The sequence below is a fragment of the Stenella coeruleoalba genome (assembly GCF_951394435.1).
Source record: "Stenella coeruleoalba genome assembly, chromosome: 10".
Lineage (NCBI taxonomy): Eukaryota > Metazoa > Chordata > Mammalia > Artiodactyla > Delphinidae > Stenella > Stenella coeruleoalba.
This window is the reverse complement of record NC_137156.1, coordinates 22,557,929-22,585,848: the sequence shown is the minus strand read 5'-3', so window position 1 is coordinate 22,585,848 and position 27,920 is coordinate 22,557,929. Positions and strand designations below refer to the sequence as shown.

At 48.9% G+C, this 27,920-nt stretch overlaps 1 protein-coding gene across 1 annotated transcript; it reads right to left on the bottom strand.

Moving 5' to 3' along the window:
• Positions 1-26,967, bottom strand: LOC307192344 (uncharacterized protein). The gene is made up of 16 exons (XM_079933191.1): positions 26,836-26,967; positions 26,244-26,513; positions 25,767-26,042; positions 24,870-25,145; positions 24,641-24,751; positions 24,177-24,209; positions 23,986-24,033; positions 23,317-23,372; positions 3,410-3,671; positions 2,821-3,090; positions 2,357-2,632; positions 1,460-1,735; positions 1,231-1,341; positions 764-796; positions 573-620; positions 1-409 (listed from the first exon to the last, which is right to left on the bottom strand). The coding sequence occupies exons 1-16, from the start codon at positions 26,897-26,899 to the stop codon at positions 405-407; spliced, it is 2,415 nt and encodes an 804-aa protein (XP_079789317.1). The 5' UTR covers positions 26,900-26,967; the 3' UTR covers positions 1-404.
• Positions 26,968-27,920: the final 953 nt, after the last annotated feature.

The window sequence follows — 27,920 nt, the reverse complement described above, 5'->3', positions numbered from 1 at the left end:
TTCTCAGCGCTTCCATTTATTTTCTCTCTCAAACTTTAAGAATCCTTTCCTTTATTATCCCAAAAACGCCTCATGGCAGGAATTAGAAAAAACAAAATCATATACAGATTTTATTTGCAACAGGCAAGATAAGACATTATTACTCAGTGCACCACAAAGTTAAGACAGGGATGGAGGTGGTCCAGCCCTGCCTCTGCTGGAACAGGCAAGTGGATCAGGGAAGAGAACACAGGTCAGGGTGGGGAGGGGTCGTGGTGGGCAGGGGAGGGCCAGTCTCCCCATCTCCTCACATTATGCTACGAGGAACACAGACACATTCAGATGCAGCTGCAGAAAGAGGAGTCACGGGATCTGAAGCCACAAAAGTAGGACCGTGCATCACTCAGTCCCACGAGGCTGCTGTCTCACACTGTGAAAGAAAATAATCATGAACAAATTCAGGTCAGTCATGTAAGTGCTGACCTTCCCAACAGCCCCCCACATGCTCAAATGTCCCATTCAAGGATCCCCACCACCCGGGCCATCTCCTCCACCCCAACATCTCTCCCAATCTAGGCCCTCCAGGGTCTCACCTTTAGGATCCGTGAGAGACACATCAGAGCCCTGGGCACTGTCACTGTCTGGGGGAGAACAAAACCAGGACATGGTCAGAACCCACAGGAGAGAAACTAGAGAAGGAACTTTAGGAGGGGGAGCCCTCCGCCATGGCCTCCTGTCTGCATCCTCACAAGGGTCTCAGGAATCACAGCCCCTGCACACTTACTTGCAGCCTGAGCGTAGCTCCCTCCTTTTTCACCTGTAAGAAGAAAACATCACGTGAGAGGTCAGGGAGAAGACTGAGTTGTGAGATCCTAGAGGAACCCCCTAGTCCTGGACCACAGAGAACTTTCCAGAACTGTTGACCAAAACCCATGATAGGATCAGGAACACGAAGAAAGGAGATGTGTGGGGACTGGATCAACTTCTTCCCTCCTGGGGGTCCGTCCTCAGCAGGAACCTTCCCTCTCTGACCTTCAAGTGCTGGTAACCTGGTCCCCAACTGGAATTATGAAGGTGAAAAAACCTGTCTTTCATTTCCACATGTGCTTTACAAAAGGCTAAGTGCCAGTCTGCACACTGACAAGCAATGTCTCTGAATGGTGCTGCCCAATACACACGCAGGCAAGCTTCCACCTGGGCTTGAACCCCCCAGTGACACAAGAAAACTCAGATCCCTCCCCCCTTCCCTACCTGAGTGCTTCTTCCTCCAGATCACAGCTCCAGCCACCACGGCTCCAGTGACCACCAAGAGAACCAGGCCAACAATGAGGCCTATGATGGCGATGGTGGGCTGAGGAGGTTCTGTGGAGGAAAGGGAAGGGGCCCTGACCTCAGGCACGAATCCCGACCTTGCTGAACGTGTCCAGAAGGGCTCCTGCTTTATCTGAGAGGAAGCTCCACCCCACACGTCCCTCCTTACCCCATCTCAGGGTGAGGGGCTCCTGAAGCCCCTCGTGCTGCACATGGCACGTGTATCTCTGCTCCTCTCCAGAAGGCACCACCAGGGCCGCCCACTTCTGGAAGGTTCCGTCCCCTGAAGGCCTGGTCTCCACAAGCTCCATGTCCTGGGTCTGATCCTCCCCATCACGCTGCCAGGTCAGTGAGATCTCCTCAGGGTAGAAGCCCAGGGCCCAGCACCTCAGGGTGACCTCACGGTCAGAGATGGGGTGGTGGGTCACGTGTGTCTTTGGAGGGTCTGAGGAGGAAGGATCAGAAAATTCACACTTAGTGTTACCTTCATGGGCCACTGAAGCAACATCATGTGACCATCCTGAGAATGAACAGCACAACAGGTTTGAAAAGAAGCAGCAAAAACACCAGACACCAGCCTGGACTCCGGGGTCTGGGAAGATCTCCCAGTCCTTGGAAAGTTCTATGATAAGGATGAAAGCCAAGGTAGGAGGCTCCATGTAAAGGGGAGAATACAGAGCAATGGTCCTGACTTTGGTGGAGGCTGAATGCCTCAGAAAAGCTGGAGTCAGGCCTCCTAAGATGTTCTCAGGCTGAGAACAGGCCTTGAGAGAGAAAGTCATGGTTCACAAGATGGGGGTCAGGGTCAAAGGGCGCCGCTGGTCAGTTATTTCACGGATGGTTTCCTGTTTCTTCCCCAAAGAGACTGTATTCCTTCACTGTCTTTCAGAGAAGTGAGGCCACGGGGGAGTCACTGTCTTGTACAGAATATGAAAACCTGGGCGGATTCCTCCCTCTCCCGACAAGAAGTTGGGGCGGTGTTCCCACAGAGACCCCATTTCCTCCCCTTGTGGGAAGCCAGCTCCAGCCCGAGGGGAGACCAGGGAGGCCCCGTGGCCCCTCGTACCTGCGCGCTGCAGCGTGTCCTTCCCGGTCTCCAGGTATCTGAGGAGCCACTCCACACACCTGCCCTCCAGGTAGTTCTTTTCTTGCTCCGCAGCACCGGCCGCCTCCCACTTGCCCTTGGTGATCTGAGCCGCCGCGTCGGCCGCGGTCCAGGAGCGCAGGTCCTCGTTCAGGGCGATGTAATCGGCGCCGTCGTAGGCGTACTGTGTGTACCCGCGGAGGAGGCGACCGTCCGGCCCCACGTCGCAGCCGTACATCCACTGGACGGTGTGAGACCCTGACCCCGCAGCGATTAAACCCAAACCGAAAATGAAACCGGGTAAAGTCCCGCCGTTTCCTCCCGAGTCGGGGGGCCGGGCGGGTCCCGCAATGTTGGGGTGACCCTCGGACCCGGAGACTCGGGGCGACGCCGGCCCGTCCCTGGGGATGGGGGTCGTGACCCGGACCCGGGCCCGCGTCGCTCACCGGCCTTGCTCTGGTTGTAGTATTCGAGCGCGGTGTTCAGGTTCACTCGGAAAATCTGTGCGGCGTCCTTGAAGTTCCGCGTCTCCCGATCCCAGTACTCCGGCCCCTCCTGCTCCACCCACGGCGCCCGCGGCTCACCCCTCGGATTCGGGGCGTCGCCGTCGAACCGCACGAACTGCGTGTCGTCCACGTAGCCGACGGTGATGAAGCGGGGCTCCGCGCGGCCGGGCCGGGACACCGCGGTGTAGAAATACCTCAGGGAGTGGGAGCCTGGGGGCGGGGAGGGGTGAGACCCGGTCCGACCCTCCTCCCGGCGCGGGTCCCCGGGTCCGAGGTGACGGGGCCGGCAGGGGGGAGGGGGCGAGGGGCTCGTGAGACGGAAAAGGTGTGAAGGTCGGAGAAGGGCCGGCACCCCGGGGGGAGAGAAGAGGGGGCGGGAAGCAAGGGAGGGACAGGCGGGGACCGGGGTGAGGGGGGCGGGTCTGGACCGGGGGCGGCGGCGTGGCTTCCCTGGGAGTCCTGACCCCCGACCCCCGGGGTCTCCTCGCTCCTCCCCGCAGAGGCCGTTCCCTCCCGACCCCGCACTCACCCGCCCAGGTCTCGGTCAGGGCCAGGGCCCCCGTGAGGAGCAGAAGGAGCGTTCGCGGTGCCATGACCCACAACCTCGGCGTCTGAGGAGAAACTGCGTGCGGCGGGTCGGTGGAGACTTTATAACCGGGAACCGCGGGGACGCTGATTGGCTTCTCCAGAAACCGGACACGCAATGGGAGTGAGAAGTGGGGTCGCGTCACGAGTGTCCAGGCAGGAGGGCCCGACACAGGTTGTGAGAGAGAAAGTGAAACTCCGGGAGCCTGGGAATCCCCACCACGGAGCGTCCCCGCCCCAGAGACCGCCTGACACCCTGAGAGCCTGAGAGCCTGCCCCTCCCGGGACCTGGGACTCTGCCTGATCCCTCCCCTCCTGCACCGAGAGCTCTTTGTCACAGTGTCTCCCTGAGTCCTGGCCCAGGGACTGTGTAGTCAGCGATTTTCACAACATTGTGGTCAGAATATTTATACAGTCTTACAAACTAGTGACGACCCCACAGATAATTTTATGTGCATACTTCTATCGGTACTTTCCAAAGTAGAAATAATAGAGTTTAAAACTTTTAAATTAATTTATTTAGAATAATATTAATAACCCATGATTTAATATGAAAAATACTTCCCGAAATAAACACGGTAGTGGGAAAAGTGGAGCTTTTCAGATTTTTATATTTTTGCAAGTCTCTCTGTTTCTTGTCTGTCTCATTAGAAGACCCCTGGATGTTCATGTTTGCTTCTTTAATGAATCCGTTCTTTTGATTGAAGTCTATGAAAATAAACAGGCCCACACATATGTAGGAGTAGTATTTTCAAAAACCTTTTCAGACAGTCATGGATGTTAGTCTTTGATACAAAACGAAAACTACACAAGTGGTAGTTTCTCAAAGGTTATTTTCAAAGTGGACCTGAAACAATATTATTAACTATTTCCTATTCTGTTACGTTAAACTCCATAACCCTATTTTGCACATTGAATGTCTCTTGGACTAAGGTAAGATTTTAAAGAAGTAATACGTTGTTTCACTAAGTTATATAGATCTTCCAGTGTCATTCATTCTTTCAAGTAAACATTGTATTCCATGAAGAAGAGGGTAGTTCAGGTCACACAAGTTATTTTCCTTGGGACATAGTACTTTGGAATGTAGCAGAAGGGCTTGATGGGTACTTCTCATGTCATCTTAGAAGGTACTTTTAAAATGTGGATTTAAGGGAGTTCCCTGGCCGTCCAGTGGTTAGGACTCAGAGCTGTCACTGCCATGGCCTGGGTTCAAGGGTTCAATCCCTGTTCAGGGAACTAAGATCCCACATGCTGTGGGGCGTGGCCCCAAAAAAAGAAAAAGTGGATCTAAGGATAATTTAGGAAACAAAAGAATTTTAATGTATTTTTTAAAGTTTATTTAATGAGGTATAGTTGGTTTACAATGTTGTGTTAATTTCTGTTATACAGCAAAGAGATTCAGCTATACATGTGTATATACATTCTTTTTCATTTTCTTTTCCATTATAGCTTATTAAGGAAAGATAAAAATTTGTAATGCATCAACCAGAATGTTTTAAAGCAAACCTGCTTTTTTTTTTCTGCAAGTAAGTTGTGGTGAAAATAATTATATTGCAGTTTGCTACAGTAGTCTCCATCACTGTTAAGTTATACCTCAAAGCAAATGTCAACATAGTGGAAAGTCAAATAATATCTTAGTAATGCTATGAAAGTAGGTTTCACCTCATGGATCTCATGAAAAGGTCTCAGTGACTTCAAGGGTTCCACAGATCACACTCTGAGAAGTGCTGTTCGAATAAACCTGGGAAAATCTCCTAACTGACCCTTGCCTTTGCCTCCTCTTCGTTTTGGAGAATCCCTCTCCCTGAGCTGGACTCCCTGCCTCCCCACACTTAGCTGAGGGCCCTGCCCCCGGGCCTCCTCTAGGAGAGAACTTACCCCTTGGAAACTGATCCCAGAGAGTGTCTTCAGTCTGGGAAGGGAGGTAGGGGGACAGGTGTTTCCCTTTTGGACCTGGAAACAGTTTGTGCCTGAAGGTACCATACCCACTCATAACCTAGTTTGGTTTTTTACACACCAGCTAAATATGTATTCATATCCCAGACAGAAATCTGACATCTTCTCTAAGAGAAATAATATTGGCCCTTTCATGAGTCCAGTATATCTGACTTGAGGCCCAGAAAGCATGAAGAGCAGTCCTGTCCAATAGAATGTTCTGTGGTGAAGGAATTGTTCTATATCTGTACTGTCAAAATCAGGTAGCCACTAGCTACAGGTCGCTCCTTAGCACCTCAGAAGTGGCTACTGTGCTGAGCACCTTAATGTTATTTAGTTTAAATAACATTAAATATGTGGCTAGTAGCTAGCCTATTGGGCATTGCATATCTATAGTGTTCTTAATTTCCAGTCTCTTCCCCCAAAAAGATACTGTGTGACTCATAAGTTGATGCATATTAAAATAACCTTCATATGGAAATCATGGATTTGTCTATGTGGGTCTTAGATATATCCTTAAAATGCAGCATGCGCAGAAAGTTTCATTAACATGTATTTTAACAACTAGAGTGTTCAGACATTAAGGACACCGTGGTTTATCACCTTAAGGTCATATGTGTTCAAAACTGCCCATCGCTGGAGCTAATTCTTGTCTTTATAATCTTGAGCTCTTGCTGTTCTTTTCATTAACCTGGTAAATATAAGCAGACACTGAAGTCTTCACTTAGCCCAAGAGAAAGTATTCACTGAACACAGCATATATCAAATACCTTGCAGGACCTGTACATACTTGTGAAATGATAAAGCAGGAGATGTAAACCTTAGAATCCACCAGCTTAGAATTCTTTACTGACTGCTCCTGCTATTCGTTCCCCCCAAATTCAATCAGTTCTGTTTCCCTTCACCCTTGGACCCCTCTCTCCTAGACAAAAAAATACTTGAATTTTTTACATTTGGGGAATGAAGAGTTGTATGACCAAAAGATGAAAAACCACTAAAAAATCATAAATTTTCTTTATGTCAACCAGACATTCACAAAGATACAAACACATGCCCCTATCAAACTCAAAGACAAAAACATTGACAAACAGGTAGCAATGTTTTTCAGCCAAAGACCACCAGGAGAACATCTGTGGGCAAACAAGTTGGATTTATTACTGGATGCAGCGAGGGAGATGACACACCATCGGGGACCACGGTGTCTTAGTGTGAGGTGTTAGATAGAACACCTATCTAGATAGAACATATACAGGAAGTGGGGTCTGGTTGGGTGATTTTGAGGAGGGTGTATGGAGGAGGGGCTCACTCTACATTGGGTGTTGTCAGGAAGTGGGGGCAATTCTGTGACTGGGCCTGTCAGTGAATCTTCCCTGTAAGGAGGAAAGACTAGAGTGAGGATGCAGCTGTGATTGGAAAGAAGCTGTGGTTGCTGGTATCAGCACAGGGAGAGGTTTGATACATTGTGAGGTGCATAGTGCTGCCTTGTTTGGTCTGTGCTTGGAGAAAATGATGTTGTGGTCTTGTTTTGTCTCACTGTGTCATGGTCTCAGGTGTCCTTGTCTGATGTTGATGTTCTGTGAGGTGACACATGTCCAACAGGAGAAGAACACGGCTGCGTGGTGAGCACCAGCCCAGCTTCTGGCAACGCTGAGGCCTAAGGTAAACGTCAGACCAGCTTCTGATGTTGGAGGCTGCTTTGTCCTTCCTGAATTCAGTGTTTAAAATAACTAAATCCAAAACAAAACATAATTAAAGTGTATTAGAAAACAATTTGCAAAATAAGAAATGCAAATGTCAAACAAATATATAACAAATAAACGTAAAGAAAAATGTAGATGTGGAATAAAGAATGGGAATAAATTAAAATCTATCATCTTGGCAAAGATAATAGTAAGAGGAGAGTATTGACAGGAATTTAGGGAGAATATACTGTCATAAAGATTGATGGGATTAAAAACCGGTATAAAAATTTTAAAGGTCAGTATGCAAAACGTCTCAATTTCAGTATATTTACATTAAAAAAATTTTTTATTTTGTATTGGTGTATAGGTAATTTACAATGTTGCGGGGCGTTTTGTTTTTTTAGGTGTACAGCAACTTGACTCACTTATGCATAGACGTATATATGTCCTTTTTGGGTTCTCTTCCCATATAGGTTATTATAGAGTGTTGAGTAGGGTTCCTTGTGCTATACAGTGGGTCCTTGTTGATTATTTTATAAATAGTAGTGTGTATATGCTTATCTCAACCTGCTCATTTTTCCCTGCCCACCACCTTTCCCTTTCGGTAATCTTAAGTTTCTTTTCTAAGTCTGTGAGGCTGTTTCTCTTTTGTAAAGAAGTTCATTTGTATCCATTTTTAGATTCCACCTGTAAGTGATATCATAGGATACTTGTCTTTTCCTGTTTCGCTTCCTTCCTTGTGGCTGGAAATGGCATTATTTCATCCTTTTTATGGCTGAGTAATATTCCATTGTGTATATGTATCCTATCTTCATTATGCATTCATCTGTCCTTATACACTTAGGTTGCTTCCATGTCTTGGCTATTGTACATAGTGCTGCCAGGATCGTTGGGGTGCCCGTGTCTTTTAAAACTACGGTTTTCTCCGGATCTAGGCCCAGGATTGGGATAGCTGGGTCACATGGTACTTGTATGTTTACTTTTTTAATCAACCTCCATACTGTTCTCCCTAGTGGATGTACCGATTTACATTCCCACCAACAGTGTAGGAGGGTTGCCTTCAATATGTCTACATTATGACAGAAATTTCTCTTTCAGAAATTTATCCTGCGAAGATAATCACACATGTTCTCAAAAATATATATTCAAGGATGTTCTTGAATTGTGGTTTATAAAAGCAAAGAATGGAAACAAGCTAAATGCTATAGTCATTGTAATGATGGTAACTATGAATAGAGGAACACTTAATAAGAATTAAAGCAATAATGCCATGTGATTTACATAGTGGGTCAAATTTATTCCTCAAAGCAAACCCACGAGGGGACTTCCCTGGTGTTCCAGAGGCTAGGACTCCAAGCTCCTAATGCAGGGGGCCCAGGTTCGATCCCTGGTCAGGGAACTAGATCCCGCATGCCACAATGAAGATCTGGTGCAGCCAATAAATAAATAAATTAATTAATTAAAAAAAAGCAAACCCATGAGGCACCCAACATGTGATCCCTTTGTACAGACACAGAGAGAGAGACTCAGAGAGAGGAGACACAAAAGTGGAGACTCAGAGAGGTTAAGGAGTGTATATTTCAAGGCCACCTTCAATCAGGATCTGGAGACACTGGAGAAAAAATGAAGAACAACAGTTAGGACCTGGGTGATGTGCGACAGGCACTGTGGTGAGGCAGATGGACAGAAATGACAAAGATAAATGTAAATCACTACTGAGCTAAGTGCTGTGAGGAAGAAGTTCATGATATCATGAAAGTAGATAACCAAGAGACCTGACAGCTCCCCTACCACTGTTAGCAATAATATTTGAAAGATGTAAAAGATATATGGTATATTAAACAAAAACAGAATTCTATACAATTATATAAAATCATAGAACCAAAAGGAGCGCTTTGAAATTAAAAATAATGTCATAGAAGTGTATAATTCAGTAGATGAATTGAAAAATTACAGTCATACTCACAGTAAGTAATAGGAATAGAAAATAATGGCAAGGAGGAGAGAAGACCTATAAGAATATTCCTCTGTCAATCAAGAGATTCCAGCGAGTAAGCAATACAAGTTTCAAAAATAAGGGAGAGTAGGAAATAATAAAAAATTATTTTCAAGGAATCCTCTCGGAGTTTACAGACAAAAATTTACATCTGGAATGGCCTAAGCAAACTCTTACTGCAGTAGATGAAAACAAACCGACACTAAGAAACATCACAGTGAAATTGCAGAAAGGATGGAAAGGAAGAGAGACCTTGAAAACTTCAAGAGGCAAAAAACATGGGCCTGGAGGCTAGAAGACAGTGAAGCAACGCCTTCCGAATTCTAAGGAAAAAAATCAGTATTTCCAACACAGAGTTCTATATTGAGTCAAGATGAGAGTAAGTCCTAGGGTAGCCTAAGACATTTCAGAGTTACAATGTTTTCCCTTCCATGTTCCCTTCTTCAGGTTACTGTTAGACAAAGTGCGGGGGAAATGATGGAGAAAACCAGCAGCAGGGAAACATGGGATCCAGGCAACAGGGAAGCCTTGTAAAATTATACAGTAGGAGAGAGAGGCAGAGGGCTGCCCAGAATGAGGAGAAGGAGATCCGGGACGTCAGCTCTGCCCCAGGGGTGCAGGGAACCAGTCTCCGTGTGGCAGCACGGAGGGCTGTGGGAGAGTCTGTGCAAAGAGGTGAAGTTGGTGGAATATCCGATGTGCTTGAATGTATTCAGAAAGGCTTATATTCTGCGCAGAGTTTTAGAATGATTTAAAATGAGTACAATATGGGGCTTCCCTGGTGGCGAAGTGGTTAAGAATCCGCCTGCCAGTGCAGTGGACAAGGGTTTGAGCCCTGGTCCGGGAAGATCCCACGTGCTGTGGAGCAACTAAGCCCGTGAGCCACAACTACTGAGCCCGCCTGCTGCAACCACTGAAGCCCGCGCACCTAGAGCCCATGCTCCGCAACAAGAGAAGACACCGCAATGAGAAGCCCGCGCACTGCAACAAAGAGTAGCCCTGCTCGTTGCAATTAGAGAAAGCCTGCATGCAGCAATGAAGACCCAAAGCAGGCAAATAAACTAAAAAAAAAAAAAAAAAAAAGAGTACAACCAAAGTAAGATATTATTTATTCCAGCGAAATCTTAAATATCCATTCAAGAAAAGTAATCGTAGTCTATTAAATGCTCACTTGTGACTATCGTTTGCGTCATCATCATAAGGCAAATATTACACACTGAGCTAATCAAAATTACAAAACTGATAGATGTATAATTATAAGTTATAGCTATTTTGGAAAGACAGGGGTGTGTGAAAGAAAAACCAATTAACTAAAGATGATACATAAAACTGAAAGCAAAGGAGTATTAAAGGCATGCATTTTAGAGACATAGAAGAAACAATTAGAGAACCAGCTTAAGAACTAAAAGAGCTTCTCTCTGAGATTCAAGAGAAGGGGGACATGGAAGATTGGGGACAGCGGTCCAGATATCAAGTCTTGTAGAAGTATTTTACTTTTTAAAACTATGTGCAGATATCCATTAGCTAAAAATAAAAAGACAATCTAGTAGATGAGACAATGGCCTTTGGCCTTAGGAATTGTTCTGTTAAGAAGAGTCATAGAAATGGAGCAGTAGTTGGGAGGAAACTGTACACAGAGTGGTGGATGTTTATGGGAGAATTTTGGTTTGATTTATTTATTTTTGTTTGATTAATTTTAATGGGAGGAATTGCAGCATGTTTGTAGGCAGGGATGAAGGAGCAGTAGAGAGTGGGAAACTGATGACACAGGGGAGGATGGATCGGATCCTGTACCCACGCTGAGGGGCAGCCTTAGACAGGAGGGGACCATCCATCATCACTCTTGGGAAGGTGAGATACAGGTGCAGATGTGGGAATAGTGGAGGAGGAGGATGTAATTCTCACCCGAGTGATTTTTTTTTCTGAGTGAAAAAAAAAAAGCTCATCCTTAAGAACAGGGAGTGAGGGATGAGTGGTGGGGTATGAGGGGAAAGGAGGAAATGAGAAATCGCCCTCTCAGGGGTGTGAGGGTGAGCTGACTGGGAAATGGCGTCTGCAGAGTGCAGGGTGGGGCCACTGAGGTCTGGGCTGTTCAGCTTAGAGAAATTTCCAGCTCTTGGGCAACAACAGGAGGATGTATAAGAAACGAAAGAAAAATGCAACAAATATCTGCAAATGTGAGGATTACATTCTTTTTACTTTGTCATTTATCACTTTCGACACTTTATTACTGCTTTACAGTGAACATACATTATATCCTATATTATACGTTACACATATACATCATAATAAGAATTCAAAAGCTTTGTTTAAATTTTTAAAAGGAAGGCAAGTGGGCAGAAAAAGTGAAGAGCTGTGAGCACAGAGCTGGACGTGCTGGGCTCCGTGCCTGAGCTCTGGGCAGTGAACTCACACAGCCTTTTCTCCTTTTCTCAGGACCGTGTTTTCTTTGGAGGCCAAGCAGGATTTTTCCCTTCTTTTTTCAGGGTGGTCACTTATTAGGACCTTGTCACCTCTTTGATGCTTTTAAGATGGTTTTTATATTTTACATGGCATTTTCAGCTATTTTCAGTGAGCAGAATTCTCCCTACAATCCAGCCCATCTTCTCCAGTAATGGAATTTCTGTGGCAGAATAGCTCAGTTAAAAGACTTTGGGTGCCAAAGTAGAGAATATGTGTCCTAATGCATGATCTGAAGAGGATGTGTCAGGTGTTTTACAAGTGCAAGGGATTTTAATGTAATTTTTGAAAGCATATTTACCTACACAGAAGGGGACTGAAAAGGTACTCAAGGGTATACAAAATAAATAATTTATGTTCTCCCTCTCGTCCCCCATTTGCCCAAGTCCTCTACTTGGAAACCACTGTGGTTGGCAATTTCTCATTTTCCTTCTCCCCAAAAATATCTCTGCATTAATGAATACTGTTATGTCAGTGAAAGAGCTCAGGCCACAGACTGGGAGAAATTATTTGCAAATTCACATATCTGATGAAGGACTTGTTTTAGAATATACATAGAACGCTTAAACTCAATAATATGGAAACAATTTAAAAATGAAGGAAAGACTGAACAGACACCTCTTCAAGAAGATCTATCCATGGAACTGCATATGAAAAGATGCTCAACATGATACATTACTAGGAAATGTAAATTTTAAAAAATGATGTATCATCACACCTATTAGAATGGCTAGAATCCAAGAACTGGTGATACCAAGTGCTGTCCAGGATGTGGAGCGACAGAAACCCTCACTCACTGGGGCAGGAATACGAAGCAGCACAGCCCCTAGAAATGATGGTCAGCAGTTTCTTATAAAGCTGCACATAGACCCTCCATCCAGTCTACTGAGCGCTCTAGTCCTCATGCAACTCATCTGAAAACTTATATATGCACAAACCCCTGCACACCAAAGTTTATAGCAGAGCGCCCCTCAAGTGTGGGCTGCACGTAGTGACTTCCTTCTAAAGGCTACAGTACGGAAAGTTGGGAATTAAAAATAAAAGTTCACAAGGAGAAACCTGGGAAATGTACCTTAGCTGGGTGATAAGGTGAACTTATTACTGATTATCAAGTGGAGGGTATACACCCTTGTTGTGTGGAGAATGTCACTTCATCTCTGTCGTCTTCTTCCCCAAAATACTTTGCCCCAGTCAACCAACCGGAATAGAGGGACATTCTACAGTATCCCTGAGCAATACTCGAAAACATCAAGGTCATCAAACACAAGGGACCTCTGAGAGACTGTCACAGCCACAGGAGCCTGAAGGAGACATGATTGGGACTTAACACAATGTGTCTTTGATAGGATCGTAGATCAGGAAAAGGAAAAACGAATGAAGTCCAAATAAATTCTGGAGTTTAGTAATAATGTATCAACATTGCTTCATTAGCTGTGACAAATGTATGATGGTGATATAAGATATTACCACAGGGAGACTGAGCGTGGGATTTACAGGAACTCTCTACTAACTCTGCTACTGTCTTTGTGAATCTCAAACTACACTAAAATGAAAAAAAAAAAAAAATCTGCCAGAAACGAACAGGGAGTGAAATAAGAATCGACTTTGAGTTTTCCAGAGTGTTTTCATCAATGAGCTGGAGAGATGGGTTGTGGAGAGGAAAGATGGAAACCTCAGACACAAGGCAGCGCTCCAGGGCTCTCCTCCCCTCTAATCCCCGCCGCATCCCCGAGCCCGACCCCAGAGCTGCTCAGGCAGCATCTTCATCCCCCCATTGCTGACCAGCCTCCAGGGCAGCCATCTCTGTCGGACTCAGACCGCAGCCCATCCTCTCCCTTCCCTGTGCTGAATAGGAGAGGGCGGAGTGGTGGCGCCCCCGTGTGGCCACAGTTGCTGATGACAGGAGACCTGAGCTCCCCTTTGACCCCCTTACAAAAGACCTGCCCAGGGTTTCCTTGGGCTCCTAGCAGCGGGTCAGTGCTGCGCACAGAAGTTGGAGTTCATCCAGTGTCAAGTTCAAAGTCTGAACTGTTACTCAGAATACATGCTGACACGGACCTTTTCCTCCCCAACAAACCACCAAAGACTAAGGCCTCAGGGAGGATTAGATTTCAAGGCCATTAACAGTTGGTTCCCAAATCCAGGGTGGACCCCACAAACATACTGGGTGTCCTCAGTCTCCACGGGTGGGACCTTGAACCCCAAGTCCTTGTCACTTCTTGCAGCTGCTGACAGGGTTATAGACTCTTCCTCTAGGGAATCAACTCTGGAACCTCCATCCCTAGAATGGAGTAGAAGGGGGGGGAGGGGGAGGGGGAGGGGGAGCCGGAGGGGAAGGAGATCCCCTAAGATATCTGCCTATGAAGATGGGGAGGCTCCTGGAGAAGTGAGGAGAGGAAGGAAACAGTGACATTAGGGGATGGAGGCCAACAGGAGTGGAGGGGGAGGAACGAGAAAGGAGAGGGGCAGGGCAGCTCACTCAGTGGACACGTGTGTGCGGGGAGGGTGGGGTCTGTGTGGGGAGAGGCTCAGGGGCTTCTGGCCTGGGTGCTGGTAGAGGCTCTGTTTTTCACCTGGATGATAAGTACACAGGTGTCAGCTCTCTATTTTGCTGGTAAACTGTGCTTATGTTTTCGGTGTTTTCCTGTCCTTACAGGTATGGTATAACTCAAATACACCTGGAAGAAAGAGAAAAGAGAAAAGGAGAGCGGGGAGGTGGTTAAAGGAATTCCTCTCTTCCAGAGAAATAGCCTCACCCCCAGTCCTCACTCCACCCACACACACATGGTGCTGGGGGCAGCAGGGAGACTCAAGGAAGGGAGAGTCCATCCCAGCTCACAGCCCGGGGATACCTGGACATCGTCTCCCTGTGAGCTGAGAGAGCGGTGACCACCGTGCCAAAAAGACTGGCTAAAGACCTTTGGAAAAAGACCTGCCCAGCTGGTGGAAGTGGAGAGCAGAGGACAGGAGAGCAGAGGACAGGACATGGAGTGGAGCCTGGAGACCACAGTGGGACAAGGAGATCAGCTATGAGTCTGGGCCCGGGGGTCCCCCTAACATTTCCCTGAGACAGAAAAACGACCTCCCCCCTCCCCAGACCTACAGGGCCCAGGCGTCCCAACACCGCACCCAAGGACACCAAGCATGGCCCCTCCTGTCCAGGCATGAAATCCGCCACCGTTTGAAGCCTCAAGGGTCCTCTCCGCTCCTCCCCAGTCCCGAGAGCCCAGGACACCCCAGTGTCCTGTCTCTTCTTCCCCTCCGTGGACCTAATAATAGACAGGGACCTGCTGCCTGGATCCCTCCAGCCACTTCCCAACCTGAACTTAAAGGCCCTGTGGTCCTGGACTCAGATCTAATTTCTGGCGCTGATGTTGACCCTGGACTTCGGGGTCAGAGGTCAGGGGAGGCTCCCCAGGGCCCCACAGGCTGCAGCTGAGCCAGGCTTCCAGCTGAACAGAATCAGCTGATTCTGGACATAAAACTGCGACCTGGAGGAGACACATCAGCTACACGGAGGAGTGAAAAGCTGCCTTTGTCTCTCCCCGCTTCCATCCACAACCAGGAAACATCCACGACACACCACAGGTGACTCTGCCCAACACACCAGGACTCCGGAGAATGCCACCCAGTGTGCATGGAAAGGTGGGTGGACTGGGACACAGAGACGAGGCTGAACCGAGGGAAGAGCAGAGGCGGAGCCTGCGATCCTGTTCTCCACCTGCGGCCACTGAGCTGGAAGCCCCAGAACACCCAGTAGCAGCCGCAACAGGACACAGGAATCCAGCCTTCCAGCCTCAGCAGTGCCCAGGGCCCCAGGTAACTAGGCAGCAGCAGAAGTGGGTCCTGGGGCCCCAGCCACCAGCCCCTGAGACGCCCATGACTTTGGCCCCTCCAGCCACCCACTGGCAGCAGCAGAGCCGGAGAACCTTACAGCACGGGACATGGCAGAGGTGCCTGCACCACCCCAGCTACCCACGCCCCCCTCTTCCCCCGTGGTTCAGGGGATCCCGGACACGAGGGAAGAGCCCACTATCCCAGGTCACCAGGCAGCGATGCCAGTGGCACAGGCAGCAACAAGGCAGCAAAATCTCTGGAGGCACAAGAAGCAATAAGAGGGCACGGGACCACACCCCTGATGGGGGTGGAAAGTGCCAACTCTCCCAAGCAGGTAACGCAGGTAGGAGAACCCCAAACCTGTGCTCTAGCGCCACCTCCTGGAAGAGAAGAGAAAAGCCTCTGCTCTCTAATTTGTTGAATGGTTAGAATGAAGCAGAAAAGTGCTCCCCACTTTACCAGTGCTGGCAGAGGAACAGCACAGCAAGCACACGAAGAACCACAGTAACACTGCATCACGAAAAGTAAAGGACAGTTCTCCAGAAAGCAAACTTAAGGTCATGGAATACTGTGACATAACTGATAGAGATTTCAAAACAGCTCATGAGGAAACGCCACAAGCCACAAGAAAATTCAGAAAGGCGGTATAACGAGCTCAGGAATACTATGAATGAACAGAAGGAATACTTTACCAAAGAGATTGAAAGTCTAAGCAAAACTATATAATTTCAGTGTACTTATGTGGCGCACTTTCTTTAAATTGATACCTAAATATTTTATCCTGATGCTATTATAAATTGAATTTAAACGTATTCATTTTCCGAGTCCCGCGCTCCGGTGTGCTCCCGCCCAGCCACCCGCCCCGGACCCGGCGCCACCGTGCCCAAGTGCCCCAAGTGTGACAAGGAGGTGTACTTGGCTGAGCGGGTGACGTCCTGGGGAAGGATTGGCATGGCCTTGCCTGAAGTGTGAGAAATGTGGAAAGACGCTGACCTCGGGGGGAGGGGACACACTGAGCACGAAGGCAAGCCCTACTGCAACCAACCCTGCTACTGGGCCATGTTCGGACCCAGAGGCTTTGGGCGCGGTGGAGCGGAGAGTCACACTTTCAAGTAAACCCAGGTTTTGGAGACCCCATCCCCGGCTGCCACTGGGGCCGCGGCCCTCTAGGCCGATGGCGGGCCTTCTCCACAGGCACCTGGGGCTGTCCTGTAGACCCCCATGCCCTCAATAAACCCGTACACTTGGAAGAAAACAAAAGAAAACACATTCATTCATTTTCCTAATTTTATATTTCTGGCACAGAACTCTTAAAATCCTTCGAATTTCCTAAGTGATGAGAGCCACAGATGTGTGTTTTGTTATGTTAAAGGTTGGGTTTTGGACTGAACCTAAGGATGGGGGCTGGTTACCAGGAGAAGCAACCATGTTAATAGGCAGTTGGAATTTCCGGTACCACCGCATCCCCCACGTCCTGGGGTCGGAGAGGGGCCGGAGGTTTCACCTACTGCAATGGCCCATGATGTAATCAATCGTGCCTGTTTAATGAAGCCTCCATAACACCCCAAAATGATGAGGTTCAGAGAGCCTCCACGCTGGTGACTACACGGAGATTTGGGGAGAGTGTCCCAATCTGAGAGGACACGGAAGCTCCGCGCCCTTCCCACACACTTGCCCTTTGTGTCTCCTCCGTCTGGCTGTTCCAGAGTTACATCCAGTAGTCTAGTAAGGAAAGTGTTCCTGTGAGTTCCATGAGCCGCTCTAGCAAATTAATCAAACCCGAGTGGGGGATCATTAGAACATCCAATCTGTAGCCAGTCGGTCAGAAACACAGGTGACAACCTGGACTCGAGATTGGCATCTTAAGGAGGGGGCGGGCGTGCAGGACTGAGCACTAACCTGTGGGGTCTGACGGTGCCCGCGGTAGAGTCAGAGTTGAGTGAATGGGGTCGCAGGGGAAATCCAAAGATGGGAATATTGTAATCTGATGATCGCAATATTAATGGTAAGGAAAGAAGGACGGGAGAGTGGGAGAAAAAGCCTGGGTTTTGCCTGTGATCATCTGTCTCCTGCTACACAGAATGGCCAGCCTGGGAGAGATGGGAGAGCTCCAGAAAAGAGAAGGAAACAATAGTTTTACCCACTGTCATCTTACACCTTCCCCCAAGGAGCTGAAATAGACACTGTTTGATTTCACCCCTCTCTTCCTAGAGTTTTAGACAAAGGTTCAACTAAGTAATTGGTGTCGACCTGTGCAGGTGTACCGCGTCTTATTGCATTTTGAAGATACTGCATTTTTTACTAATTGAAGGTTTGTGCCATCCCTGAAGTGAGCAAGTCACCAGCGCCACTTTTCCAACAGCATTTGCTCACTTCATGTCTCTGTGTGTTGGGCTGCACCCCGCAGGCCTACAAGGCCTGTGCTTGCCCAGCTTCAAGACAGAAGAAAGGCTCGGAGTCAGCAACAGAGGCGTCAGTGGTGTAATGGATGGGGAAGCTTACACATCTGAAGCAAGATCCTGGAGCGACACCCCACCGTGTGCGGGGGGCCAGGGGGTATATTACCAGTTATAAGGGAATTGACATCAGGTGGGCTCATCAGTTACCAGGGAAACCAGTAGAGGGCCCACCCCTCACATCCTCCCTGATAAGAACAATCACTAGCTAGGGCTAGGGGCAAGTATGTAGCGGGTCAGTCATGTGTAGGTGGAGCAGGCCTTGGTCGGACAGGGGATGTACAAGAGAACAAGAGAACAGCCGTCCTGAGTGGCCTGACCATACACTGTATCAGAGTTTGGTAATTCTCACAATATTTCAAACTTTTCATTATTATTATATTTATTATGCTGGCCTGTGATCAGTGATCTTTGATGTTATTATTGTAATTGTTTGAGGGCACCAGGAACCACTCCCATAGAAGACAATAAACTTATGGATAAATCTGTGTGTGTTCTGACTGCTCCACCGACCAGACGTTCCCTCATCTCTCTCCCTCTCCTCAGGCCCCCCGATTCCCTGAGACACAACAACATTGAAATTAAGCCAATTAAAAACCGTGCAATGGCTTCTAAATGATCAAGTGAAAGGAGAGTAGCATATGTTTCACTTTAAATCAAAAGCTAGAAATGATTAAGCTTAGTGAGGAAGGCATGTCAAAAGCCTAGATAGGCTGAACGCTAGGCCTCTTGCACCAAACAGTTAGGCAAGTTGTGAAAGCAAAGGAGCAGTTCTTGAAGAAAATAAATAGTGCTACTCCAGTGAGCACACGAATGGTGAGAATGCAAAACAGCCTTATCGCTGATATGGAGAATGTTTTAGTGCTCTGAATAGAAGATCAAACCACCCACAGCATTCTCTTCAGCCAAATTCCAAACCACAGCAAGGCCCTAACTCTCTTCAATTCTATGAAGGCCAAGAAGGTGAGGAGCTGCAGAAGAAAAGTTTAAAGCTCGCAGAGGTTGGTTACTTACTTTTCAAACCTCCTAGACCTCCTGGAAAGTGCTGTCACTAAAGTCACCCACATTTTCTTCCCTGTGTCGTCCTGCCAGCAAACCCTGGGCTCCCACTATTCCTCACATCTTACTTTCATACAGGATCCCAGAGTCACTCCTTGTGATTCTAGTTTGTTGGTTTCCTCCCCTTCATCCAGATTATTTCTTAGTGATTTTCTCTCGTGTTGATTACTCAGTTTCATTAGGAAATTGTGTTCTCTAACTAACCCTTTCCACTAATTTTTGGACCAAATGGGCCAAGGTCATCTCTCCATTCCTCAGCTCACGTCCCACACAGGGACAGGATAAGAGTGGGGCTCCTGGGAAGTCATGGACTGGCACAGACCCTCATCGGGGTGAGACATTTAGGTCACCAAGGCATAGACCTTAGCTTTCTTTATGTCCCCGGCAGGGGGCAGCACACCCGGCACACAGTATGCTCTCAATCAGCTCCCTCCCTCCTGGAAGCTGTTTCCCCAACAACTAATTATAGACTATGTTGCATTTACCAGGTCATTTTACTCCATCGTGAGTTCCTTGATGTGTCACTCACTGAGGCCCAGCACAGGGCCTGACATCTAGTAACCGCCTAGTAAATGATTACTAAATGAGTGTGGGGTTTTCTTTGATCATTCAACATTTATTTCAACTTACTAATACATGCATAAAGTTAAAAAAATTCATAGGACATAGAAGACATACAGTGAAATGTAAATTTCCTCCTCCATCCCATCCAAAACCCTTCCAAATTCCCTCCCTGGACACAGTAACTGTTACCAGTTTCGACAGTGTTATAGAGAGCGATTTCATTTTATCAGGTGGTATTTATCACATATTCTATCTGCAATTTTGTTATCAATTAGCAATATATTGTAAGATTATTCTATTTTTAAACTACAGATCTTGGTAGAAGGTAGAGACCACCTCCTTCCATAGGAGAGGAAAACCTGCTTCCAAACATTCTGGCAGGTTGAAACAGCCTGAGGCTCCACCAGGCAGGTGACCCCATGCTGGACTCTGACTCAGGACGTGGTGACACAGAGAGGCGGGAACTGTGCTGAACGCTTTGGCACATGTGGCAGAGGCGGCAGTAGTGTCATCCAGTTGTCAGGAGCAGCAGAGACAGCAGGACGAGCCGCAGGGCACGCTGTCCAGCATCCGGGCTGACAGTGCTGTGAAAAGTGGCATCTGTGCCCACCTGCAGGGGCAGGGGTTCCTCTGTGGGACCCGACCTGGGTGGGATTGTGGATTCTGTTCCTGGCTGTGTAGTCTCAGGGCTGTTCTGTGGCTTTTTCCTGAAATAAAACAAAACTACAATCAATCTCTCTTTCCCGCTCTCTCTCTCTCTCTCTCTCTCTCTCTCCTTCCATTTAGAACAATTTGAAACCCTTTTTTGCCCATAAAGAATTGCATGAGAATACCATGTAGCGAAACTCCGAGAGAGCAGGGATTCAGAGACTCTTCCCCGCTGCTTTATTGAGATATGATTGATCTACAATATTGAGTAAGTTTATGGTGTACAACTTGACTTGATACACTTAATATTGCAAAATAATTACCACCGTAGCATTAGCTTACAACTGTATCATGCCACGTTATCACCTTTTTCGTGTGTGTGGAGAAAATTTAGGTCTACCCTCTTAGAACTCAAAAGCTTTTCTTTATGCTGAGTGGATAACTGCTTCTTAAATTTTCCACCTGGCTATACTGCATGGTAGAGAAAACATGTATCTCCCAGAAAATGTCCTGCCTTTTTCTTCCCAGGGAAGAAAGATTTCAATGCAGATTTAAAACCCCTCCCCACCCTGATTACTCTCTGATCCCTGACCTCAGTGGATCCCAATCTGCCTGAGCCTCAGGACTGCGTGTAGGGATTCTGACAAAGTACTCAGCCTCTTCCCCGACCCGCCATCTCAGAATGTGGGCATGAGGTCCAGGAATCCCTTACGAACAAGCCCTACAGGTGAAGCTGATGCACAGCCACGTGGGAATCCTGGTCTACATTGCTGCTACGAAATGTGTGATATGAAGACCAGCAACATCAGCACCAAACTTGTTTAAAATGCAGATTCTCACGCTCCCTTCCACCTGAGGTGTGCAGGTGGTGCAGAGGAAGATCGGGACCCCCTGGTCTCTTTGCCGTCTAGACTCGGTGTTCAGAACTGTGCAGTCTGCTTGGGTGTGTGGTCTGATCAGATCGCATAGCGCTGGGGGGTCCAGGGTTCAGTCCTTGTCCTTCCTCTTCTGTAGCCAATTCTCCCCTGGTGACCTCATCTGTTTGCAAAGCTTTAAACCTCATTTATAGGGTGTCACTTCCTCCAACTATTTCCCCAGCCAGGTCATCTCACCTGAACCCCAGACTCAGTTTGTACTTTCCTAAAGCGAATGCCACTGCTGTGGCCTCTTCAAATATGCTGCTTCCAGAGTCTCCCCATTTCTGCGGAAGGTGCCCCACATGTCTACTTGCAAATCTCAAAATTTGGGGTCTTCCTTCATTCTGCTTTCTTATAACCCAAATTTCATCCATTAGGAATTGCTGTAAAACGCCACTTTCAGAATATATCCAGAATCCAATCAGTTACTATTACTTTCCCTGCTCACACCCCAGACAATCACCAGTATCTCCTGCCTGGACACTGCACCATTTCCTAGTTTCCTCTATGGAATCTCTTGCCCTTCACCTCCTGATTCTGCCCAGCAACCAGATGTTTCTAGAGAGTAGTCACACCAGGTCAATCTTCTGTTCAAACCATCTTGTAGGGGCTTCCCTGGTGCCGCAGTGGTTGAGAGTCTGCCTGCCGATGCAAGGGACACGGGTTCGTGCCCCGGTCCGGGAAGATCCCACATGCCGCGGAGTGGCTGGGCCCGTGAGCCATGGCCGCGGAGCCTGGGCGTCTGGAGCCTGTGCTCCACAACGGGAGAGGCCACAACAGTGAGAAAGGCCCGCGTACCGCAAAAAAAAAAACCAAAAAAAAACATCTTGTAGACTCCGCACCTTACTCAGACAAAATCAAAACCCTTCTAATATTGTCTAGGTCTATATGATCTGTCCGGACACTGCATCTCATCTCAATTCCTCTCTCCTCCAGCTACGATGGCCTCCTCACTCTTCCTTGAACACGCAGACACTCTCCTGCCCTAGTGCACTGGCACTGGAGGCTCCCCTGCCTGGAGAGAACTTGCCCCAGAATCCTCGTGGACATACCTTCATGTCCTTCACATCTCTACTCAAAGGTCACCTTCTCAATCAGGCCCACACTGACCACCCTAGTAAAACAGACATCATCCCTGTCCCCACACACTTACACGCTGGGTCACCTTCCTCAAAGCACTTACCAACTTCCAATGTAAACACTTCCCTCACTTACTAATCTCATAGTGCACACTCTGCCCTTTCCCCTAGAGCATATACTCCACATGGCTGACAAGTTTTGTCTGTTGTTAGTTCCCCGAGGTTTCCGAGATGCAAAAATAGTGTGTCATGTACCTGGCACACAAAAATATCAATTGAATGATCAGTGTAGAGCACCTCCCTATTCTAGAGACAGTGTCTTTATTAACGTGACCTCAGGCCACATGCTGTCTTGTGGCAGCTACAGCACAACATCCATTTGCAACGACATCAATGCCGCCTGTACTTTTCTCACAAGGGCTGATCTCCCCTCCCTCCCACACCAGTCAGTCTGCACACCACACACCATGCTCCTTCTCGCTTCAGAAAAGAATATCCTGCACTTATGCGTCCTATATTCCAACGTACCCTGACTCTATTAGACTCTGCTTTCTAAATCCATCAGTTTGGATTGGAGTCAACACTAGGCTTAGAAGATCTAAGGGCAGAAGAGGGGCCAGGCTGCAGAGAAGAGAGAAATCCAGCAAGAATTAAGTCAAGATGAGAGACTATTGGGTCCCTTCTGTTTGCTAATTCCAGAATCTGGTTCCTTTTAAAAGATGGGGAAAAGTTGGAAAGAAGAATCCAGCAGACATCTCTAGAAGGAGGGCAAGAGCTGGATGAGGCTGAAAATTGCTCTCTTGGTACTACTGAGAATCCTGTGTGCAGGGCCCCCTTGGACTTGTGGGGACAAGACAGGCAAAATGACTCCAGCTGCTCTCAGAGATGGGGACACCCAGAGAAGAATGAGACCAAACTCTGCACATGAAAAGCAACAGTCATTATTCCAATGACAACAACTAAATAAGCAAAATATAAACACGCACGATAAAGACAGGGTCCGAGGATGGGAGCAAGGCCCGAGCCAAGGCTACCTGGTTACAGGAAGCCCTTGCTGCCCACAGTCCTGGAGACAGTACGAGGCCCAGCTGATTTCTGAGCCTCTGAGATCTCAGGTCCTGGTGGGACAAGGTTCTACTGAAGTGACGAGGACAAAGGAACAGAGCAGATGTCCTGGCAGAGCAGTGACCCCATCAAAGCCCACGATGCAATGAGCACGGAGTGGGCACAGGCCGCATCCACACTCAGCTCCTCACCGCCTCCTCCTGTCCCACCTGCAGCAGACAGAGCACAGCAAGCACACAGATTCTGGAAGGTTCTCAGCGCTTCCATTTATTTTCTCTCTCAAACTTTAAGAATCCTTTCCTTTATTATCCCATCAACGCCTCAGGCAGGAATTAGAGAAAACAAAATTCATATACAGATTTTATTTCCAACAGGCAAGATAAGACATTACTATTCAGTGCACCACGAAGTTAAGACAGGGATGGAGGTGGCCCAGCCCTGCCTCTGCTGGAACAGGCAAGTGGATCAGGGAAGAGAACACAGGTCAGGGTGGGGAGGGGTCGTGGTGGGCAGGGGTGGGCCAGTCTCCCCACCTCCTCACATTATGCTACGAGGAACACAGACACATTCAGATGCAGCTGCAGAAAGAGGAGTCACGGCATCTGAAGCCACAAAGTGGGACCGTGCATCACTCAGTCCCACAAGGCTGCTGTCTCACACTGTGAAAGAAAATAATCATGAACAAATTCAGGTCAGTCATGTAAGTGCTGACCTTCCCAACAGCCCCCCACATGCTCAAATGTCCCATTCAAGGATCCCCACCACCCGGGGCATCTCCTCCGCCCCAACATCTCTCCCAATCTAAGCCCTCCAGGGTCTCACCTTTAGGATCCGTGAGAGACACATCAGAGCCCTGAGCACTGTCACTCTCTGGAGGAGAACAAAACCAGGACGTGGTCAGAACCCACAGGAGAGAAACTAGAGAAGGAACTTTAGGAGGGTGAGCCCCCCCCCATGGCCTCCTGTCTGCACCCTCACAAGGGTCTCAGGAATCACAGGCCCTCCACACTTACTTGCAGCCTGAGCGTAGCTCCCTCCTTTTTCACCTGTAAGAAGAAAACATCACGTGAGAGGCCAGGGAAAAGACTGAGTTGTGAGATCCTAGAGGAACCCTCTAGTCCTGGACCACAGAAAACTTTCCAGAACTGTTGACCAAAACCCATGATAGGATCAGGAACACGAAGAAAGAAGATATGCGGGGACTGGATCAACTTCTTCCCTCCTGGGGGTCTGTCAGCAGGAACATTCCCTCTCTGACCTTCAAGTGCTGGTAACCTGGTCCCCAACCGGAATTATGAAAGTGAAAAACGTGTCTTTCATTTCCACACGTGCTTTACAAAAGGGTAAGTGCCAGTCTGCAGACTGACAAGCAATGTCTCTGAATGGTGCTGCCCAATACACACGCAGGCAAGCTTCCACCTGGGCTTGAACCGCCCCTGGGACACAAGAAAACTCAGATCCTTCCCCCCTTCCCTACCTGAGTGCTTCTTCCTCCAGATCACAGCTCCAGCCACCACAGCTCCAATGACCACCAAGAGAACCAGGCCAACAATGAGGACCATGACGGGGACGGTGGACTGAGGAGGTTCTGTGGAGGAAAGGGAAGGGGCCCTGACCTCAGGCCTGAATCCCGACCTTGCTGAACGTGTCCAGAAGGGCTCCTGTTTTATCTGAGAGGAAGCTCCACCCCACACGTCCCTCCTTACCCCATCTCACGGTGAGGGGCTTCTGAAGCCCCTCATGCTGCACATGGCACGTGTATCTCTGCTCCTCTCCAGAAGGCACCACCAGGGCCGCCCACTTCTGGAAGGTTCTGCCCCCTGAAGGCCTGGTCTCCACAAGCTCCATGTCCTGGGTCTGATCCTCCCCATCACGCTGCCAGGTCAGTGAGATCTCCTCAGGGTAGAAGCCCAGGGCCCAGCACCTCAGGGTGACCTCACGATCAGAGATGGGGTGGTGGGTCACGTGTGTCTTTGGAGGGTCTGAGGAGGAAGAATCAGAAAATTCACACTTAGTGTTACCTTCATGGGCCACTGAAGCAGCATCATGTGACCATCCTGAGAATGAACAGCACAACAGGTTTGAAAAAAGGCAGCAAAAACACCAGACACCAGCCTGGACTCCGGGGTCTGGGAAGATCTCCCAGTCCTTGGAAAGTTCTAGAATAAGGATGAAAGCCAAGGTAGGAGGCTCCATGTAAAGGGGAGAATACAGAGCACTGGTCCTGACTTTGGTGGAGGCTGAATGACTCAGAAAAGCTGGAGTCAGGCCTCCTAAGATGTTCTCAGGCTGAGAACAGGCCTTGAGAGAGAAAGTCATGGTTCACAAGATGGGGGTCAGGGTCAAAGGGCACCACTGGTCAGTTATTTCAGGGATGGCTTCCTGCTTCTTCCCCAAAGAGACTGGATTCCTTCACTGTCTTTCAGGGAAGTGAGGCCACCGGCGAGTCACTGTCTTGTACAGAATACGAAAACCTGGGCGGATTCCTCCCTCTCCCGACAAGAAGTTGGGGCGGTGTTCCCACAGGGACCCCATTTCCTCCCCTTGTGGGAAGCCAGCTCCAGCCCGAGGGGAGACCAGGGAGGCCCCGCGGCCCCTCGTACCTGCGCGCTGCAGCGTGTCCTTCCCGTTCTCCAGGTATCTGAGGAGCCCCTCCACGCAGGTGCCCTCCAGGTAGTTCCTGCGTTGCTCCGCAACACCGGCCGCCTCCCACTTGCCCTTGGTGATCTGAGCCGCCGCGTCGGCCGCGGTCCAGGAGCTCAGGTCCTCGTTCAGGGCGATGTAATCGGCGCCGTCGTAGGCGGACTGGCTGTACCCGCGGAGGAGGCGACCGTCCGGCCCCACGTCGCAGCCGACCATCTCCTGGAAGGTGTGAGACCCTGACCCCGCCCCGACCAGCCGCAGCGATTAAACCCAAACTGAAAATGAAACCGGGTAAAGTCCCGCCGTTTCCTCCCGAGTCGGGGGGCCGGGCGGGTCCCGCAATGTTGGGGTGACCCTCGGACCCGGAGACTCGGGGCGACGCCGGCCCGTCCCTGGGGATGAGGGTCGTGACCTGGACCCGGGCCCGCGTCGCTCACCGGCCTTGCTCTGGTTGTAGTATTTGAGCGCGGTGTTCAGGTTCCCTCGGTAAATCTGTGCGATGTCCTTGCAGACCCGCGTCTGCTCTTCCCAGTACTCCGGCCCCTCCTGCTCCACCCACGTCGTCCGCGGCTCCATCCTCGGATTCGGGGCGTCGCTGTCGAACCGCACGAACTGCGTGTCGTCCACGTAGCCGACGACGATGAAGCGGGGCTCCCCGCGGCCGGGCCGGGACACCCCGGTGAGGAAATACCTCAGGGAGTGGGAGCCTGGGGGCGGGGAGGGGTGAGACCCGGTCCGACCCTCCTCCCGGCGCGGGTCCCCGGGTCCGAGGTGACGGGGCCGGCAAGGGGGAGGGGGCGAGGGGCTCGTGAGACGGAAAAGGTGTGAAGGTCGGAGAAGGGCCGGCACCCCGTGGGGAGAGAAGAGGGGGCGGGAAGCAAGGGAGGGACAGACGGGGACCGGGGTGAGGGGGGCGGGTCTGGACCGGGGGCGGCGGCGTGGCTCCTTCCCTGGGAGTCCTGACCCCCGACCCCCGGGGTCCCCTGGCTCCTCCCCGCAGAGGCCGTTCCCTCCCGACCCCGCACTCACCCGCCCAGGTCTCGGTCAGGGTCAGGGCTCCCGTGAGGAGCAGGAGGAGGGCTCGCCGTGCCATGACCCACGATCTCGGCGTCTGAGGAGAAACTGAGTGCGGCGGGTCGGTGGAGACTTTATAACCGAGAACCGCGGGGACGCTGATTGGCTTCTCCAGAAACCGGACACGCAATGGGAGTGAGAAGTGGAACGCGTCACGAGTATCCAGGCAGGAGGGCCCGACACAGGTTGTGAGAGAGAAAGTGAAACTCCGGGAGACTGGGAATTCCCACCACGGAGCGTCCCCGCCCCAGAGACAGCCTGACGCCCTGAGAGCCTGAGAGCCTGCGCCTCCCGGGTCCTGGGACTCTGCCTGATCCCTCCCCTCCTGCACCGAGAGCTTTGTCACAGTGTCTCCCTGAGTCCTGGCCCAGGGACTGTGTAGTCAGCGATTTTCACAGCATTGTGGTCAGAATATTTATACAGTCTTACAAACTAGTGACGACCCCACAGATAATTTTACGTGGATACTTCTATCGGTACTTTCCAAAGTAGAAATAATAGACTTTAAAACTTTTAAATTAATTTATTTAGAATAATATTAATAACCCATGATTTAATATGAAAAATAACTACTTCCCAAAATAAACACGGTAGTGGGAAAAGTGGAGCTTTTCAGATTTTTATATTTTTGCAAGTCTCTCTGTTTCTTGTCTGTCTCATTAGAAGACCCCTGGATGTTCATGTTTGCTTCTTCAATGGATCCGTTCTTTTGATTGACGTCTATGAAAATAAACAGGCCCACACATATGTAGGAGTAGTATTTTCAAAAACCTTTTCAGACAGTCATGGATGTTAGTCTTTGATACAAAACAAAAACTACACAAGTGGTAGTTTCTCAAAGGTTATTTTCAAAGTGGACCTGAAACAATATTATTAACTATTTCCTATTCTGTTACGTTAAACTCCATAACCCTATTTTGCACATTGAATGTCTCTTGGACTAAGGTAAGATTTTAAAAAAGTAATACGTTGTTTCACTAAGTTATATAGATCTTCCAGTGTCATTCATTCTTTCAAGTAAACATTGTATTCCATGAAGA